Raw genomic sequence first — 21,844 nt, 5'->3', positions numbered from 1 at the left:
TATTCGATGTGTTCCCTTGTTTCATCACTAACAAGGATTTAAATAGCTAATTCTGGTTTGTCTACTACATGTATACACGTAAGGTGAGCTTTCCCTTCTGGTTTCCTAATAATAATCCCGCCCTTGTTAGTTAAAACATTAGTTTAATCAAGAAAATCATTTACATCTATCGTTTCTAAATTTATTGTGTCTTTACAAACTGCGTAAATGTCAGCTTCAATTTTCACTTCATCAGTCTCAACAATTCCTGTAAAATACCCTCCTGGAGAGACGAAGTTTTTCACAGGTCTTCTCAAGACTACATCTGTTTTTTTGCAAACTTGGAGCATTCACAGCCTCGTAATCGCTCCGCCGTAATAAAGTAAGTTGCCTGCTACGGTTAATTAATGCTCTCTCTTCTCGCATCCTTGCTTGTACATTTTAAAATTTACATTTGTTAATATTCTTCTTAACAATGTTTGAATTGATAGTCACCTTCCGATTGTCTTTGCAATAGAACAATCTCTTTCCCTTGCTCTTATGCATGCAATCACTTGACCTATGACCTCTTGCATTAGAAAACAAAAGCTTTTAGTTTGGATCCCAAGCTCCGTTTTTAGTATTTCTGTTACCTGAGCCTTTAGCATCTTCCTTGATGGAGTTTAAATTTTCAGGGCTGTAACTTTTCTCGTTTATTTTCGGCAGTGACTTCACAGCTCTTTCGCAGTGTTTAATTTTTTCATTACAGTTCTTCCCACTTTGGCCGCCACACAATAGACGTTTTGCGGCTGCTTCGTCTTCTATCCCATCAGTCACATACTGAGACACAGTTGCCGATATCCTTCATTACGAAACAATATTCTTGAAGGAACTCTTCCCGTTTCTTGTGTCGGTGAGACAGCAGTTGATGGATTTCATCAGCACTTACTTTCAAATCGAATTATCCTTTAAAGCTTCCGTTAGTGCAGCTCACTTCTGACCTTGAATAAAAATCATAGCCACACCTTCAAGTGATTCTTTTGTCTGTAACAACCTTTTGATTTCACCCCAATCCCCTAAATATGCTGTTTCTTCTAAGTTCATGATCCTCTTTTTAAATGCATATCTGTCACAGCGCATATCCGTCACGGCCGCTAAATGACCCTCAACGTTACGGAATGACAGAGAACATTTACATTGATCTTATGCATGTAGTGAGAATCGTGTTCGCTTTTATATACCATTTCTGAAACGGAATCTTTTTCTTTCTTTTTTTCTACCAACCTCTCTCTGTTATCGCTACCCATTTCGATTCCATCCTCTTCTTCATCATCGCCACCATCACCGGCTCTTAACATTCTAGATTGTTAATTTTCAAACAAGTTTGTCTATGTGGGATAAATAATAACAAATCGCGGTAGCAATTTCATACCTCGTCAGACTATCTGTGCACAATATATTGCAGATTGCTTCTAACACCGCTTCTGAAAATGATGCTTCAGTGACTGACTTCTTAGCTTCAAGTTCAACAGATGGTAATTTGAAAGTAAAATTGGAAGATTCCCTGGAGCGTTTTCGATTTCTTCTGTTATCTAGAAGCCGTCGGAGCGGCCGTGCAGTTTTAGGCGCTACAGTCTGGAGCCGAGCGACCGCTACGGTCGCAGGTTCGAATCCTGCCTCGGGCATGGATGTGTGTGAAGTCCTTAGGTTAGTTAGGATTCATTAGTTCTAAGTTCTAAGCGACTTATGTCCTCAGAAGTTAAGTCGCATAATGCTCAGAGCCATTTTTGTCATCTAGAAGTGTTCCGAAAATTATAAATCGTTTTAATGGCTTTAACCGTCGCAGATGTGTTGTTAATTTTTATTTTTTCATTGTTTCTCCGATTTCACCTAACTCTGCTATTCGTAGAGTTTGTCTTCCTTTTTTTTATCTGGCTTTTTTCCTTTCGTCACTTTTGAAATTTCTCCTTGCGTCCCTCTGCTTCTTCTGATAGTCGTTAAAAAGTGAATCGTCGTCGTAGATCTAAAATCATCAATATTAAACGTCGTTATGTTGTCGCACGCGAAACGGTGCTCGGAAAATTTCATCATAAACGTCGTAGAATAGGCAGTAAATCTGCGTCGTCACTCGTTCAGTTGACTGCGGACAAGCCCCCAAAATTTGTAGCAAAAACGTTTCCGATTTTCTTGAAGAACTATTTATTTATCTCCTAGCTACAAACTTTTTCACAGAATTGTTAAAATCAGGAAAGCAAATCAATCAAACAACTCCTCTTTTACCTGAATATTGTGCCCCCGCGAACACACGAAACTGTTGTCTGATATTTGGCTTATCTTGCGTGTCACGAGTCTCGCCAGGAGGGAGACCCTTAAACTCCCCATCCGAATCCGACATTATTATTGTTACTATTTGGAAGGATTTTATATGTGTTGCTATTGGTCAGATGTAAGAGAAGGCACATTAAGGCCATGATCCTGTGTACCTAAATAAGCAATAAATAAATAAATGTAGCTGAAATAAACACTATCTCCAAGAAACCGCAAAAGCATTGTAGGGATCTTCACTTGCGTAGATCAATATAAAGGTGACTGTAAATATGTCCACCAGGAATCATCATTATTAATCTTTCTAGTCTTCCTTCTACGTATTTTTCGTTGTTGGTCTCTTTATATTTTTCTCTGTAGATTCTTCTAAAATAACGCTGATGACACCATACTCTCTCTTATCCAACATGTCTTCCATGCTATAATATCTCAGTCTGTAAGTGCCCCTTAACCTCCAAAATCCGCAGTACCCTCTGCAATTAACCTTACATACAGGGTGTTTCACTAAATGTGCTTCCCCCTGTAAGTTACGAAGTAATAGGGGACGGAAATATTTTTTGCAGTAGGTCACCATAAGAAACTGTACACTGCCTGCGGAGCTATGAACATAGTTTACTGTATTATTACTCAAAGAGTTAGAGCAAAAACATACTTTTTTTAAAGGAACAATAGTTGTTTCTATCATGCACTGGAATCGATAACACCAGCTGAGTATACATCAATTTAAATTAAATTCCATTAACTTTTTGTTTGGGAGCGACAAGTCTTCAAAGATTCACAGGTAAATACCACACACGCTGCGCATGACGTAATGCGCCTTCTAAGTGTGTGTGGCCGAGTTCTAACGTGGCCGGTGTCATGGAGCGAGAAGCTTCCTCGATGCGCTGTTAGACTGCCGACTGTCGCCACACACGGCCGTATACCCAACAGTTCGAGCCACAAAAACAAAAGGGCCCAATATACCACAGTTACTGTCGTCGGATGAAGATGGCATACACGAACAACGAGTGCCTTGACATGTTGCTGATGCTCGGCGAGTGCCAACACGATGCCACTGAAGCAGTCATGGGGTACTCCTTGAGATATCCTAGAAGAAGAGCTCCGACAGCCGTTACGTTCATACGTGCCGAACAACAACTTCGGGAAAGAGACAGCTTGGTACTGCACCGTAGTAACAGACGAAGAACTTCAAGAAGTGAAGAGACGGAGGTGTTTGTTTTATCTGCAGCACACCGCGATCCTCACGTCATTAATGTATGGTATGGAATCCTTGGGGATGAAATCACCGGTCCACACTATTTCCCAGGTACACTGACAAGTGAGCTATATCGCTCGTATTTAGCCGACAATTTGGGTGGTCTCCTTGAACATGTGTGTCTACACACGAAAGTCCATTTGTGGATACGGCACGATGATCACCCAGCCCATTCAGTGTGTGCTGTTGCCGAAGAAATAAATAACAGGTTTGCAGGAAGGTGGAATGGTCCTCATTGATGGCCCGCAAGGTCGATCAGTTTTACACTATTGGATTTATTTTTGTGGGGATCGTGTTTCTATCACTGAGGCCACATCCCCAGATGATCAAAAACGGTGCATCGAGGACGCATGTCGCTGCTTGACACCGGCGATGTAACATCTCGTCCATAGATCCTTTAGAAGGCGCATTGCACTGTGCATTCAGGAACATGGACACACATTTGAACATCTCATTTAAATCAACTTCCCACCACCAAAACAGCCATCACCCACCACACAGACATGTATTAAGTACAGTGTGTGGTATCCGCTCCTGAAAATTTGAAGGGTTGTTGCTTCCAAACAAAAAGGGATAGGAATGTGATTTAAATTGATGTATGTACAGCTGGCGTTACTGATCCAGTGCATGACAGAAACAACTATTGTTCTATTTAAAAATTGTATCTTTTTGCTGTAACACTTTGGGTAATAACACAATAAACTATGTTCATAACTTCGCAGACAGTGTAACATTTCTTATGGCGACCTACCACAGTAAATATTTCCGTCGCATATTACTTCGTAGCTTACAGAGGCAAACACATTTTGTGAGACACCCTGTATGTCCTAACACTAACTCCAGAAGTTGAACTTATAAGTACAGGAAAATCGAAATGACATCCTCTACATACATTTAGACCTCCTATAATTTGTTGGTTATTTGGGGCACCAGCGGTTTCAATAATAATAGCCTCCAAGCTCTTGTAAACACAGAAGTCCGGTCAACGACGTGTTCGCCTCCTCGGTGTTGCAGAAATCTCCTCAATTATTTACACTGGAGTTACTTACATTCGCCCACCCGGATAGCTGTGCGGTCTAGCGGGAAGGCGTGTCGGTCCCTGGCACGAATCCGCCTGGCAAATTAGTTTCAAGATCCGGTGTGCCGGCCAGTGTGTGGATGGTTTTTAAGGCGGTTTTCCATCTGCTTCGGCGAGTGCGGACTGGTTCCCCTTACTCTGCATCAGTTACACTATGTCGGCGATTGCTGCGGAAACACTTCCTCCACGTACACGTACACCACAAGGGCAAATATCGGGGCTACAGTGGTCTGGTGTGAGACATTCACGGAGGGGGGGGGGGTCCCTGGGACGGAACCGCACAATTAATTTGGAAATTAATTTTGGAAATTTGTACAGAAACCAGATGGCAGTTATAAGAGTCGAGGGGCATGAAAGAAAAGCAGTGGTTGGGAAGGGAATGAGACAGGTTTGTAGCCTCTCCCCTATGTTATTCAATCTGTATATTGAGCAAGCAGTAAAGCAAACAAAAGAAAAATTCAGAGTAGGTATTAAAATCCATGGAGAAGAAATAAAAACTTTGAGGTTCGCCGATGACATTGTAATTCTGTCAGATACAGCAAGGGACTTGGAAGAGCAGTTGAATGGAATGGACAGTGTCTTGAGAGGAGTGTATAAGATGAACATCAACAAAAGCAAAACGAGGATAATGGAACGTAGTCGAATTAAGTCGGGTGATGCTGAGGGAATTAGATTATGAAATGAGACACTTAATGTAGTAAAGGAGTTTTCCTATTTGGGGAGCAAAATAACTGATGATGGTCGAAGTAGAGAGGATATAAAATGTAGACTGAAAATGGCAAGGAAGGCGTTTCTGAAGAAGAGAAATTTGTTAACATCGAGTATAGAATTAAGTGTCAGGAAGTCTTTTCTGAAAGTATTTGTATGGACTGTAGCCATGTATGGAAGTGAAACATGGACGATAAAAAGTTTAGACAAGAAGAGAATAGAAGCTTTCTAAATGTGGTGCTACAGAAGAATGCTGAAGATTAGATGGGTAGATCACATAACTAATGAGGAAGTATTGAATAGGATTGGGGAGAAGAGAAGTTTGTGGCACAACTTGACCAGCAGAAGGGATCGTTTGGTAGGACATGTTCTGAGGCATCAAGGGATCACCAATTTAGTATTGGAGGGCAGCATGGAGGGTAAATATCGTAGAGGGAGACCAAGAGATGACTACACTAAGCAGATTCAGAAGGATGTAGGTTGCAGTAGGTACTGGGAGATGAAGAAGCTTGCACAGTATAGAGTAGCATGGAGAGCTGCATCAAACCAGTCTCGAGACTGAAGACCACAACAACAACAACGTGGTAAGGTCTTACGGGACCAAACTGCTGAGGTCATCGGTCTCTAAGCTTACACACTACTTAAGCTAACTTAAACTAACTTACGCTAAGGACGAAACACACACACACGCCTGAGGGAGGATTCCAACCTCCGACGGGTGGTGCCGATCGGACCGTGGCAAGGCGCCTGAGACCGCTCGGATATTCCACGCGGCGACCCGCACAATAGCCCTGGCTTCTGCGTGGGGCGGTGGTGGAGTGAGTGGACTGCTGTAGCCTGCTGTGGGACTGTGAACCGCTGAGGGCTACGGCGGAGACGAAGCCTCACAATATAATACTTGCACTCACACCTTATTGCATTTACGCATCAAATGTCTCAAAAATACTTTGAAGGTGGCTTCAAAATTGTGTTTTGTTACGCTGTATGTTGTTTCAACTTATTAAGATTAATGGCGCCATCTTTATTTCCAACCATGTTATTAATGGTTCTGTCAGCAGCTGCCGTATTTAGTAGGCGTTACGAACATCACAAGTTCATTTCAAACCTGAACTACTGAGGCTGCACTGGAAGTGCCTGATTTTAAGAATTAACATTGAGTGGCAACATGCTCTATAAATGTTTGCAGGATAGAGCATGTGTTGGTACGCAATGTTTATTATTAAGATCAGGCACTGTCAGTGCAGCCTGTGTAGTTCATGCTTCAAAATGAAGCTTTAAGGTTTCGAACTGGTCACCTAATACATACTGCAACTGTTGACAGAAAAATTAATAAACGCTTTAAGAAATTTAAATAAAGTTGCTATTCTCTCAACGAATCGTTGAACCAGAAGAGACCTGTTGCTTCATTGTGCAGCATGAAACACATTGTTTTCCCACAAGATAAAAAGGTATAGTATGAAAACTTTTTATAAGATCAAACATGATTGGTTTTGATTTTGAGGAGCCCGCCCTGTTGGCCGAGCGGTCTAACGCACGGCTTTCCGTGTGGGAAAGAGCGCCTGGTCACCGGCACGAATCCGCCCGGCTAATCTGTAGATGGTTTGTAGGCGGTTTTCCATCTGCCTCGCCGAATGCGGGCCGGTTCACCTTATTCCGCCTCAGTTACACTATGTCGGCGATAGCTGCGCGAACATGTTCTCCACGTCCGCGAACACAACCATTCCATTACTCTACCACGCAAACAGCGGGGTTACACTCGTCTGGTGTGAGACGTTACCTGGGGGGTGGGGGGGGGGAGGGTCCACTGGGCGCCGAACTGGACAATAACCCTGGGTTCGGTGTGGGGTGGACGAGGGGTGAAGTGGATTGCGGTAGTCGTCATGGGGTTGTGGACCACTGAGGCTGCGGCGGGGCGGAGCCTCTCCGTCGTTTCTAGGCCCCCGGTTACCATACAATACAATACAATACAATACAATCATGTATCAAGGTGAAGGAAGAAGAGTAGAAATGTATGCTTGAACTTCAGGGCTTGGTGTAAACAGAAATAGATAGTGGAAAAAAAAACCACCAACAGAAGTTGAAACACAGATGCCGCAATAAGATATTAAAAATTAGTTAACATATTAAGTACGAAAGCTAGTGGCGTAAGGAAAAACAGGTGGATTGTTGAGGCAATCGTAACCACAATATTTTGAATCTTCCAACGGCTCTGGCTGTAGAGGAAGAACTAAAGAGGCTCTCACTGATAAGGATTCCCAGAATTTAGGAATTATAAACTTATGTAGTCGTGCAGGTTTTCTGCCGTGGTGACGCCACTGTCGCTTGCTCTGCACAGGGCAGATGACGCCCATCAAGCACCTGTCGCTGCACCACCTGCTGCCCGACACGGACCACTACATGACGTACGAGGGGTCGACGACGCACCCAGGCTGCTGGGAGACCACCGTCTGGATCATCCTCAACAAGCCCATCTACATCTCCAGGCAAGAGGTAAGCCGACGGCGACACTTGTTGCAGAAATACGATCGTACGTCCACATTTACTGTGATTGTACAAGTCTAATTTTTGAAAGAAAGAACTTTAAGGCGTTGACTGTAACCGGCGGGCACAGCTCAGCTTCGTACTTGTGATTGGTATGTAGTAGCGTACTGTGTATTAATTTGTATTTCTTGATTCAGTTGACGCCGGTGTCCACGAAATCAGGTACGCTGTCTTGTTCAACATTTTGCATTTCATTTTATGCTAATTTAGCTTCAAGAGAATATTTATTGCTGATTCTTACGAAATTTACTTCCATTACCAAGTTGACTGTAAATTTATATTTTAGTACGAACAGTACGGACTGTGCTGCTGCTGATCTCCTCCCCTGTTCCACTCGCAAATGGAGCAAGGGAGTAACAGCTGTCTACATGCCACCGTATGAGCCCTAAACTCTATTATCTTCGTGGTCCTTACGCGAAAGGTACGATGGCGACAATAGAATCATCCTGCAGTCAGCCTGAAAAGCGGGTTCTCTGAATTTTCTCAACAGTGCTCTTCGAAAAAAAAGGTGGCCTTTGCCTTCCCAACCCTTCCTCGCCATTGATAGTCTACATTTTATAATCTCTCTACTTCGACAGTTATTTTGCTCCCCAAATAGCAAAACTCATTTACTTCTTTAAGCCTCTCATTTCTTAATCTAATTCCGACAGCATCACACGATTTTCCATTATCCTCGTTTTCCTTCTGTTGATGTTCATCTTATATCCTCCTTTCAAGATACTGTCCATTCCGTTCAGCTGCTCTTCCAAGTCCTTTGCTGTCTCTGACAGAATTACAATGTTATCGGCGAACCTCAAAGCTTTATTTCTTCTCCATGGATTTTAATTGCTACTCCGAATTTTTCCTTTGTTTCCTTAACTGCTTGCTCAATTTGCAGATTGAATAACATCGGGGATAGGCTACAATCCTGTCTCACTCCTTTCCCAACCACTGCTTCCCTTTCATGCCCCTCGACTCTTATAGCTGACACCTGGTTTCTGTACAAATTGTAAACAGCCTTTCGTTCCCTAAGTTTTACCCCTGCCAGTTTCAGAATTTGAAAGAGAGTATTCTAGTCAACATTGTCAAAAGCTTTCTCTAAGTCTACAAATCGTAGGTTTGCCTTTCCTTAATCTATTTTTTAAGACAAGTCGTAGGGTCAGTATTGCCTCAGGGACCGATTTGGTCTAGGGAACGTTTCCGTGTTATTCCCTGGGTGATTTAATCATTCAGAAAGGCCCAATGTATCAACAAATATACGCTTCTACCCTCGGGTACCAAATCCACCACCACATGCACTTTGCTCTTCCTCGAAAAGACGGTATCTAACAGCAGGGCAACGCACCGAGTCACAGAGCTCGCCTTGTACGTGCGTGGTTCCGAAGAGCACCAGGATCAGTTCACCCTTCCCCTCCAGCCACCAAACCCCCCAGGTTTAAGTCCAGTCGAGAATCGGTGGGAACACCAAGAAGCTTAGCGGAGGTGGCCACGTCAGTGGAAATGGCATTGTTCCACATCCCTGTTGGTACCTTCCAGAATCTCACTGACATTCTGGGATTTTGAATGTTACGTTTCAGTCACTGTTCTTAATAGTTCTGCTGTTCTCTATGATTCAAGGACTGGCAGATTTAGCGGGTCTGCCGATGAACAATAAGCTGCGTGTGTGTTTATCAAACCAGGACCGTATGAATGCAACTTAGTGCAGGCAGCTGTTGTCAACTGATGCCTGTACACTCACTATGAAGATGTAGAATGGAGCGTTACACCTGGCCACCGGAATTTTGGAAGTGAACGTCGTGTTCCCTGATTTCGATAACTTGAATAAGTGGACCAAGGTCATTGTACGAAAAATATCCTCAAATCAACACAGAACTATCTCCGGTCTGCAACACGCCCTTCACACAGCGTGGACTGAGAACCTCATTGCACCGTCGGCTCACAATATGAATTGCATCACTTGAAAACAATTAGAATCCTGATTCGACAGACCACTCTACACCCTTCCAGTGGTATTCTGTTCTATCTACGTTGTTTACACATTTAAGACACGCTGCAGTATGTGGCGCTTAGAAAAACACCGTCAAAATGGCCATTTAACTCAAATTCCCTTCGCAATGTTCGACACGGAACTGACTGACCAGCGTTCACTGACTGCAACAATACTGTCGTATAACAAAAACAGTCAATCTATAACGCTACTAACGTTCATTAATTCTGATAACAGGTTTGAGTCAAACACGACCATCTTCATTACACTAACAACAAAATGGGCCAAGTATGATGCTGCCAATCAACATACAACGTGATACACAGCAGCGTAGTTACAACATAAAATGTGAATGTATCTTTGGTTGCGGACATGCTGTACGTACCAAAAGGTACAACTCAACTGCCGACTAAATGTCGGGGTTATAAGGGTGTAACAACGCCCACGGTTCCACACGAGATCAGTTGAGTAAACCAGTGTAGGAAAAATTTTCCGGTGGCGAGTGTGTAATACAACAAAATCGTCTTGTACATGTAAACATAATAAAACGTTGTTTACAATCCACAAATATATTTAAAAGGCTATTAAAACTTAAATGGCAGATAGTACAACTCAACTGCCGACTAAATGTCGGTGTTATAAGGGTGTAACAACGCCCACGGTTCCACACGGGATCAGTTGAGTAAACCAGTGTAGGAAAAATTTTCCGGTGGCGTGTGTGTAATACAACAAAATCGTCTTGTACATGTAAACATAATAAAACGTTGTTTACAATCCACAAATATATTCAAAAGGCTATTAAAACATAAATGGCAGATAGTGGCCTTAAACTAGAGAAAGAGCCCTCTGTGATCATCAGAAAGAACTACTAAATAGCGTTCGTATTGCCACAGAGTGTAAAACAGGTAACAGAAAAAGCGAAGAACATACGTAGAATAGAACCCCAACGGTTGCAGCAGGGACAAAAGCTTGCTTTTCCCGCCGTCCGAGACGTAAGACGTCCCGTAGGCCACCCAGTAGAAGGAAGTGTGTTGTCCCACCCTATGCTCAGTGTCATGAGACTTTTAGTATGAAATCATCTGGATACAGTTACAGATAATCGATTGATACACTACTGGCCATTAAAATTGCTACACCACGAAGATGACGTGCTAGAAGACGAGAAATTTAACCAACCGGAAGAAGATGCTGTGATAAGCAAATGATTAGAATTTCAGAGCAATCACGCAAGGTTGGTACCCGTGGCGACACCTACAACGTGCTGACATGAGGAAAGTTTCCAACCGATTTCTCGTACAGAAACATCGGTTGACTGGCGTTGCCTGTTAAAACGTTGTTGTGATGCCTCGTGTAAGAAAGAGAAATGCGTGCCATCACGATTCCGACTTTGATAAAGGTCGGATTGTAGTCTATTGCGATTGCGGTTTATCGCATCGCGACACTGTTGCTCGCGTTGGTCGAGATCCAATGACTGTTAGCAGAATATGGAATCGGAGGGTTGATGAGGGTAATGCGGAACGCCGTGCTGGATCCCAACGGCCTCGTAACACTAGCAATCGAGATGACAGGCATCTAATCCGCATGGCTGTAACGGGTCGTGCAGCCACGTCTCGATCCCTGAGTCAACAGATGGGGACGTTTGCAAGACAACAACCATCTGCATGAACAGTTAGATGACGTTTGCAGCAGCATGGACTATCAGCTCGGAGACGATGGCTGCGGTTACCCTTGACGCTGCAACACAGACAGGAGCGCCTGCGATGGTGTACTCAACGACGAACCTGGGTGCAAGAATAGCAAAACGTCATTTTTTCGCATGAATCCAGGTTCCGTTGACGGCATCATGATGGTAGCATCCGTGTTTGGTGACATCGTGGTGAACGCGCGTTGGAAGCGTGTATTCGTCATCGCCATACTGGCGTATCACCCGGCATGATGGTATGGGATGCCATTGGTTACACGTCTCGGTCACCTCTCGTTCGCACTGACGGCACTTTGAACAGTGGACGTTACATTTCAGATGTGTTGTGACCCTTGGCTCTACCCTTCATTCGATCTCTGGGAAACCTTACATTTCAGCAGGATAATGCACGACCGCATGTTGCAGGTCCTGTACGGGGTTTTCTGGATACAGAAAATGTTCGACTGCTGCCCTGGCCAGCACATTCTCCAGATCTCTCGCCAACGTAGTTTTCCGAAATTCCTTCACCAGGGAAGACGAATAGAATATTCCAGAATTTGAAACACGAATAGCTGCTAGCATTAATTTCTTAGAAGTAGATACCTACTTGGTACGGGCAAGTCTTCAGGTCCAGATTGTATACCGATTAGGTTCCTTTCAGATTACGCTGATACATTATCTCCCTACTTAGCAATCATATACAACCGCTCGCTCACCGATAGATCTGTACCTACAGATTGGAAAATTGCGCAGGTCGCACCAGTGTTTAAGATGGGTAGTAGGAGTAATCCATGGAACTACAGACCTATATCATTGACGTCTGTTTGCAGTAGGGTTTCGGAGCATATTTAGTATTCAAACATAATGAATCACATCGAAGGGAACGAGCTACTGATGCGTAATCAGCATGGTTTCAGAAAACATCGTACTTGTGCAACGCAGCTAGCTCTTTATTCGTACGAAATAATGGCCGCTATCGACAGGGTAATTCTAGATTTCCGGAAAGCTTTTGACACCGTTCCTCACAAGCGACTCTAATAAAGCTGCGGGCTTATGGAGTATCGTCTCAGTCGTGCGAGTGGATTCGTGATTTCCTCTCAGGAAGGTCACAGTTCGTAGTAATAGACGGGAAACATCGAGTAAAATTGAAGTGATATCGGGTGTGCCCCAGGGAAGCGTCCTGGGACCTCTGCTGTTCCTGATCTATATAAATGACCTGGGTGACAATCTGAGCAGTTCTCTTAGGTTGTTCGCAGATGATGCTGTAATTTACCATCAAGTAAGGTCATCCGATGACCAGTATAAGTTGCAAAGCGATTTAGAAAAGATTGCTGTATGGTGTGGCAGGTGGCAGTTGACGCGTCCTGGCAGGGAAGCGTCCTGGGACCTCTGCTGTTCCTGATCTATATAAATGACCTGGGTGACAATCTGAGCAGTTCTCTTAGGTTGTTCGCAGATGATGCTGTAATTTACCATCAAGTAAGGTCATCCGATGACCAGTATAAGTTGCAAAGCGATTTAGAAAAGATTGCTGTATGGTGTGGCAGGTGGCAGTTGACGCTAAATAAGGAAAAGTGTGAGGTCATCCATATCAGTTCCAAAAGAAATCCGTTGGAATTCGATTACTCGATAAATAGTACAATTATCAACGCTGTCAATTCAACCCCGGTGTTACAATTACGAACAACTTCAGTTGGAAAGACCACATGGATAATATTGTAGGGAAGGCGAGCCAAAGGTTGTGTTTCATTGATAGGACACTTAGGAGATGGAACAAGTCCACTAAAGAGACAGCTTACACTAATTCGTCCTCTGTTAGAATATTGCTGCGCGGTGTGGGATTTTTACCATGTGATATGGACGGAGGACATCGAAAGGGTGCAAAAAAGGGCAGCTCGTTTTGTATTATGACGTAATAGGGGAGAGAGTGTGGCAGATATGATACGCGAGTTGGGATGGAAGTCATTAAAGCAAAGATGTTTTTCGTCACAGCGAGATCTATTTACGAAATGTCAGTCACCAACTTTCTCATCCGAATGCGAAAATATTATGTTGAGCCCAACCTACATAAGTAGGAATGATCATCAAAATAACATAAGAGAAACCAGAGCTCGAACAGAAAGGTTCGAGAGTGGAATGCTAGAGTGATAGTATGATTGTGGTTCGATCAACCCTGTGCCAAGCACTTAAATGTGAATTACAGAGTAGTCATGTAGATGTAGAATTGAAAACGTCCGGTCAATGGTGGCCGAGCAACTGGGTCGTGACAATACGCCACTCACTACTCACACGCTTAATTGTGGTATCGTGTTGAAGCTGCATGGGCAGCTGTACCTGTACACGCCATCCAAGCTCTATTTGACTCAATGCCATGGCGTATCAATGATGTTATTACGCCCAGAGATGGTTGTTCTGGGTACTGATTTCTCAGGATCTATGCATCCAAATTGCGCGTAAATGTAATCACATGTCAGTTCTAGCATAATATATTTGTCCAATGAATACCCGTTTATCATATGCATTTCTTCTTTGTGTAGTAATTTTAACTGCCAATAGTGTACAAATCAGGAAACAGAATTAAGGAAATTAAAAGAAAGACGGAACTCCCGTCCGTCACGCAGCTACTTAGACTGCATTTAAAAGCACTGACAACTATCGCGAAAATTATGTCAGTACTAAGTGCTACGAAAATCAGGTTCCATTGTATTATTTCAAAACCACTTGTGATTGAAGACGATGCTTTTTAACATGGCTTGGCGTTCGTCTCCAATCCCTGTTTGTTAGGATTTTTTTATGGCTTCTGTTCTTACGCCATGCTGCATGGCGGCGCTTAGTGAACCTTTACTTGTAGAAAAGGGGGACAGTCTGCATCGTACACTATCAAGGAGGGCCACATAATTCATGAGCAAGTCCAATTTACCTTTCAGAAAAACTTGTGACAAATAATGCAGTACTCTTAATACGTAATCAGAGAGGGCGGGACGGTCCGTTGTGGCTTATACGTGAGGCGCCTTGTTGCAGATGTACTCGCTGCGGCTGCTGATGCAGGGACCGCAGGAGGAGCAGAAGGCGCCGCTGGGGAACAACGTGCGGCCTCCACAGCACCTGCACCACCGCACCGTCAGGACCAACATCGACTTCTTCCGCGCATCACACCACAAGGCGAGTGCCCGAAGTTCCTATAAAGCTGAACCGTGAACCTTCCCCAAGAATAAGTCTGGAAACATGCTAAATGTTTCGACCCTCAACTTGACAACTAGTTTTCTAGCAACCGTTCGTAGCTGCCTCATTTGCACGTCGCTATTTTTTAAACAGACCCTAATGTCTTCTTAGGAAACCAATCTCCAAGTTACTTCCAGCCCATTCTTTACAGTCCGCGCTCCTATACGAGCTAATTCTGCAGGGTAATCAGGTGAACTGAAAAGGAACTAAGCGAAGCGGCGCAGTGGCTATAAATGAGACTCGCTCATGCGAAGAGCTACATGGAATTGTATCTATAATAAACTATATTCACATTTCGAACGTTTCCGTCCAGTCAACCAGATTTGAACACGGAAGCAATTCTTTCATTAAAGTGACAGTCGCACCATACAAACATTCTGCAGCCAGTGTTAAACAGAGAAATAAATTTGTAGAGTTAAGTGAAGTGGAGGAGTGAGCGGGTATTTGAGTTTTTTTAGATCAAATGTGAAGACTATCAGGTACCACCGTAGCAAAAAATTGTGTTTGCAAAACGTATTGTCATAAACGAATGAAAAGATAATTTTCATGGAGGTAACTTTTAGCACCCTTCTTACGACAGACGGAGGGACCTCTTCGCAGATGAGTCGCCATTGTTTCTTTTCCATTATCTACACATGGTGAAACTCTGACATGGTGTACGGACAAAATGTCTTAATAAACTGGATATACAGCCTCAATAAATATTATTTATTGACGTCGCACAGTGCACTGAAACAGGTGTGATAGCTTGTTGGCATTTAAAAACCATTCTACTTTTTTATACGACCTATGATGTTTTACTACTAATTGATTCACTACTTCAGTATGTCTTTCACGTCTCTACTGGGCAGAAATATGCTTTCGACGAAAAGACAGCCCTAAGCTAAGACAGTTACTGTAACGGCTTTCCTTTACACTACGGGACTTCAAAACGTAAGTCAGCCATGCAGTCCCTCACTAAGGTTATTGTTCAACAAGAGCTGTACATTGTCAGAGAAGAACAAATGTTCCGGGTTTCCCTGGAGAGAGCGTTGCTGAGGTGCGTGTGACAGGTGCATCACGGCGAGGGAGTGGAATGGCGCGTAAACTTACTCAAAAGTTGAAATACGCGCACCATTAAGATTCTTATGGGCAATAAGTTTAAATTGCACACTGATTCAAGGTGAGATTCTAGTCGCTTATGGACTAAATGCGATGTTGCGTCCACCCACAGTGAAATGGTACCAACAACGTGACCAAGCCCACACAGTTCTGGGTAATGCTGATTTCGAAGAAAGGGCGTCGACGTTATAAACGGACGACGATGTCCAGGCAAACCAGGAACTGATTCGCAGAAGTCGTAGATGTTTTGACGATAAGAACGCTCACACAGCGGTTCTGGAATGGCACTGAGCTCAAGGAGCGAGTTTCTATCGTCGAGGAATTGAAGAATTGGCAGAAATTTCCGACCGTTGTTTACAGAGACTATGGCACTATGTTGAATAAAAAAATCTCTTGTAGCTATGTGATTAAAGTGTAGCGCAACATTCGACAGAAAATGTTAGCAGTTCCGTAATAGCGTACAGCTTACTTTTTGAAGTCACCTCGTATCTACGTATGTGTATATCTTTATGTACTTTCGTCGAACATCTTTCATTTCATGCTAAACTGTACATCATGTGTCATCTTTAAAATTTAAAGGAAAAGACAAGAAAATGTTAAACAGGACACCGCAGCTATCAAACATAAGGTAACATATTCAAGCAAGTAACAATAGTGACGTGACAGAAAATGCAAAACATCTTAAAACTGTTCGTAAATATCTTAGTGACGCTGTGAAAATATACAACAAAAATTTTGTAAAGGAAACAAATGGAACCAATAAAAGAGTGAAGGATACGTAAGTTCGGCAGACACTAGTTAAAGTAGCTCCGTTACCAATAACTGAGAGAAAATTCTGAAAGGAATCTACGACGTTTTTAAAAAGTTTGTATTGTTCAACAGATGAATAAAAAATACAAATAGTTAGTAGCGAACATAATGACATTCCGGAAATAATTCAAAATGACCTTTACAGAGCCATTCAAGGAAAGAAACTGGAGGAAATTATGATTTAGTAGAAATGATTAACATTTGAAGAAATGTTTTACGAAAGAAACATGCATATGTTTGTGAAATAAGAAAATATCTCGAAGCTGGAACATAGCTATAATTTTTTAATTCCATATAAAACTATTAGACGAGATATAGATAACTGTAGGCGTATTAGTTGAAATAGGGGCCAGACTTGTAGTTTCCTACGACTGAATGGGTAGAAAAGAAAGCACGCGGAAACAGAAATAGTCCAGCTTTCTGCAGGTAAGCACAATAGGGTTTTCAAAACTATTGTTTCTAAATTTCTAAACCTGAATGTTTGCAGTTTGAAAGTATTTCCTTCATATTCCAACATCTTTCTGGAGTTCATTCAGGAAAGAAATACATCTTCGGCTTCGGCCATCTACAAATGAGTGAATTCGAACACAGTATTTTGTCAACCTGAAATACCGAAACAAAAAGGAAATTTTCCCACATGCAAGGCCGAAAGATGATGGTACCGTTTACCTACCCGTCGGCAAAACTTCCAGAAACATTCCCTGTTTGCTATAATGCCCACCGAGCTACGGGTCTCTTGTACACAAACCGTTCAAAAGTTGAATAATGATAAGATACGTGTTGGGAATTACTGAGATACGTGAAAACTAAGAAATTCATCTGGGTACAGACATGAGTGGAAGGTTTTGTGACTGTAACTAAAATTAAGTAAGTGTTTCATAAAAAATAGGTTAAAGAAGATGAAAGTTCTGTTTATAGTAATTGTAGATTTAAAGAAAGCGTTCCACGACGCCGACTGGCAGACATTAAGTACATTTAGACTGTAGTTGTAAGAGTCGTAACACACGGAAGGGTAGCATGGCTGAGAAGGGAATGAGACGAAGTTCTAGTCTATCCAAGAAATTTATTAATCTGTGCACTGGATATCAGTAAAGGAAGCGAAAAAAATTTTGGAAGAGAAATTAATGTTCCGGGAGAAGCAATAAAAATATCGAGGTTGGCTGATGAAATTGTTGTTCTGCTAGACACATAAAAATCTCGGACGAACGGTTGAACAGGATATATAGTGCCTAGAAAAGAAAATATTAGCTAAATATTAACAAACGTAAAATAGGAGTAATGGACCGTACTAGAAATAAGTGAGGGAATTAGATTAGGAAGTGAGACACTAAAAGTAGTAGAAGAGTTTTGCTATTTGGGCAGCAAAATAACTGATGGTTTTCGAAGCAGAGAGAATATAAAATGTAAACGGGCATCTGAAAGAAAAGGGTTTCTGAAGTATATTTCAAAACTCCGCCATCTCTCTCCCCACATCCACCACTACTGGCGGCTCACCTCCAACTGCGCAACGCTACGCGCTGTTCACATCCAGCTGCCTCTGCCCAACACTACAATAGCAAACAACAATGCAAACTAGCCACACACTGCACACAGCACAGCCAGTGATTTTTATACAGAGCGCTACGTGGCGGCGGCGTTACCAATATAAGAACCTAAGCAGCCTACTTACAACTGCAGGAATCCATTTTGGGATCGATATTACACTCTGCAAAATGAATGAAATTAATTTGAAATTAGTTTATTTCTTCACAAAATTAGCTGTAGACCACCTCCTTTTGACTCTATGCAACATAATATTTGAGTCATTTAAAAACGAATCTTCCGTTTTTGCAAATGGCGGCCAACATCACTAATGGCAACTCACGCTGTAGCACCCGTTATTAATCTCTGAAAAATGCCCAATTACATTTTCATAGATGAAACGATGCTAATGCTACCGAAATAAGTCGTTAGGTTATCAATTGTTTTCTTCAGTCCTCAGACTGGTTTGATGCAGCTCTCCATGCTACTCTATCCTGTGCAAGCTGCTTCATCTCCCAGTACCTACTGCAACCTACATCCTTTTGAATCTGCTTAGTGTACTCATCTCTCGGTCTCCCTCTACGATTTTTACCCTCCACGCTGCCCTCCAACGCTAAATTTGTGATCCCTTGATGCCTCAAAACATGTCCTACTAACCGATCACTTCTTCTAATCAAGTTGTGCCACAAACTTCTCTTCTCCCCAATCCTATTCAATACCTCCTCATTAGTTACGTGATCTATCCACCTTATCTTCAGTATTCTTCTGTAGCACCACATTTCGAAAGCTTCTATTCTCTTCTTGTCCAATCTAGTTATCGTCCATGTTTCACTTCCATACATGGCTACACTCCAAAAATACTTTCAGAAACGACTTCTTGATACATAAATCTATATTCGATGTTAACAAATTTCTCTTCTTCAGAAACGCTTTCCTTGCAATTGTCAGTCTACATTTTATATCCTCTCTACTTCGACCATCATCAGTTATTTTACTTCCTAAATAGCAAAACTCCTTTACTACTTTAAGTGTCTCATTTCCTAATCTAATTCCGTCAGCATCACCCGATTTAATTTGACTACATTCCATTATCCTCGTTTTGCTTTTGTTGATGTTCATCTTATATCCTCCTTTCAAGACACTGTCCATTCCGTTCAACTGATCTTCCAAGTCCTTTGCCATCTCTGACAGAATTAAAATGTCATCGGCCAACCTCAAAGTTTTTACTTCGTCTCCATGAATTTTAATACCTACTCTAAATTTTTCTTTTGTTTCCTTTACTGCTTGCTCAATATACAGATTGAATAACATCGGGGAGAGGCTACAACCCTGTCTCACTCCTTTCCCAACCACTGCTTCCCTTTCATGCTCCTCGACTTTTATGACTGCCATCTGGTTTCTGTACAAATTGTAAATAGCCTTTCGCTCCCTGTATTTTACCCCTGCCACCTTTAGAATTTGAAAAAGAGTATTCCAGTCAACATTGTCAAAAGCTTTCTCTAAGTCTACAAATGCTAGAAACGTAGTTCGCCTTTTCTTAATCTTTCTTCTAAGATAAGTCGTAAGGTCAGTATTGCCTCGCGTGTTCCAACATTTCGATGGAATCCAAACTGATCCTCCCCGAGGTCCGCATCTACCAGTATTTCCATTCGTCTGTAAAGAATTCGCGTTAGTATTTGCAGCTGTGACTTATTAAACTGATAGTTCGGTAATTTTCACATCTGTCAGCACCTGCTTTCCTTGGGATTGGAATTATTATATTCTTCTTGAAGTCTGAGGGTATTTCGCCTGTCTCATACATCTTGCTCACCAGATGGTAGAATTTTGTCATGACTGGCTCTCCCATGGCCGTCAGTAGTTCTAATGGAATGGTGTCTACTCCGGGGGCCTTGTTTCGACTCAGGTCTTTCAGTGCTCTGTCAACTCTTCACGCAGTATCGTATCTCCCATTTCATCTTCATCTACATCCTCTTCCATTTCCATAATATTGTCCTCAAGTACATCACCCTTGTATAAACCTTCTATATACTCCTTCCACCTTTCTGCCTTCCCTTCTTTGCTTAGAACTGGGTTGCCATCTGAGCTCTTGATATTGATACACGTGGTTCTCTTCTCTCCAAAGGTCTCTTTAATTTTCCTGTAAGCAGTATCTATCTTACCCCTAGTGAGATAAGCTTCTACATCCTTACATTTGTCCTCTAGCCATCCCTGTTTAACCATTGTGCACTTCCTGTCGATCTCATTTTTGAGACGTCTGTATTCCTTTTTGCCTGCTTCATTTACTGCATTTTTATATTTTCTCCTTTCATCAATTAAATTCAATATATCTTCTGTTACCCAGGGATTTCTAGCAGCCCTCGTCTTTTTACCTACTTTATCCTCTGCTGCCTTCACTACTTCATAACTCAGAGCTACCCATTCTTCTTCTACTGTATTTCTTTCCCCTATTCCTGTCAATTGCCCCTTATGCTCTCCCTGAAACTCTGTAAAACCTCTGGTTCTTTCAGTTTATCCAGGTCCCATCTCCTTAATTTCCCACATTTTTGCAGTTTCTTCAGTTTTAATCTACAGGTCATAACCAATAGATTGTGGTCCGAGTCCACATCTGACCCTGGAAATGTCTTACAACTTAAAACCTGGTTCCTAAATCTCTGTCTTACCATTATATAATTTATTTGATACCTTTTAGTATCTCCAGGGTTCTTCCATGTATACAACCTTCTTTCATGATTCTTAAACCAAGTGTTAGCTATGATTAAGTTGTGCTCCGTGCAAAATTCTACCAGTCGGCTTCCTCTTTCATTTCTTAGCCCCAATCCTTATTCACCTACTATGTTTCCTTCTCTCCCTTTTCCTACACTCGAATTCCAGTCACCCATTACTATTAAATTTTCGTCACCCTTCACTATCTGAACAATTTCATCGTACTTTTCTTCAATTTCTTCATCATCTGCAAAGCTAGTTGGCATATAAACTTGTACTACTGTAGTAGGTGTGGGCTTCGTATCTATCTTGGCCACAATAATGCGTTCACTATGCTGTTTGTAGTAGCTTACCCGCATTCCTATTTTCCTATGCATTATTAAACCTACTCCTGCATTACCCCTATTTCATTTTGTGTTTATAACCCTGTAGTCACCTGACCAGAAGTCTTGTTCCTCCTGCCACCGAACTTCACTAATTCCCACTATATCTAACTTTAACCTATCCATTTCCCTTTTTAAATTTTCTAACCTACCTGCCCGATTAAGTGATCTGACATTCCACGCTCTGATCCGTAGAACGCCAGTTTTCTTTCTCTAGATATGATAACGACATCCTCCTGAGTAGTCCCCACCCGGAGATCCGAATGGAGGACTATTTTACCTCCGGAATATTTTACCCAAGAGGATGCCATCATCATTTAATCATACAGTAAAGCTGCATGTCCTCGGGAAAAATTACTGCTGTAGTTTCCCCTTGCTTTCAGCCGTTCGCAGTACCAGCACAGCAAGGCCGTTTTGGTTAATGTTGCAAGGCCAGATCAGTCAATCATCCAGACTGTTGCCCCTGCAACTACTGAAAAGGCTGCTGCCCCTCTTCAGGAACCACACGTTTGTCTGGCCTCTCAACAGATACCCCTCCGTTGTGGTTGCACCTACGGTACGGCCATCTGTATCGCTGAGGCACGCAAGCCTC

At 42.4% G+C, this 21,844-nt stretch overlaps 1 protein-coding gene across 1 annotated transcript in view; it reads left to right on the top strand.

Annotated features, from left to right (window-relative positions):
• Positions 1 to 21,844, top strand: part of LOC126281441 (carbonic anhydrase-related protein 10-like) — a 421,827-nt gene that overhangs the window by 365,784 nt on the left and 34,199 nt on the right. Inside the window, exons 7-8 of the mRNA XM_049980412.1 lie at positions 7,660 to 7,814; positions 14,534 to 14,674. Of these exons, the coding sequence (XP_049836369.1) occupies positions 7,660 to 7,814; positions 14,534 to 14,674 (296 nt within the window). The remainder of the gene's footprint in view (positions 1 to 7,659; positions 7,815 to 14,533; positions 14,675 to 21,844) is intronic.

This window comes from Schistocerca gregaria, chromosome 7, assembly GCF_023897955.1.
Source record: "Schistocerca gregaria isolate iqSchGreg1 chromosome 7, iqSchGreg1.2, whole genome shotgun sequence".
In the NCBI taxonomy this organism is placed as follows: domain Eukaryota; kingdom Metazoa; phylum Arthropoda; class Insecta; order Orthoptera; family Acrididae; genus Schistocerca; species Schistocerca gregaria.
This window is presented reverse-complemented; position numbering and strand designations above follow the sequence as displayed.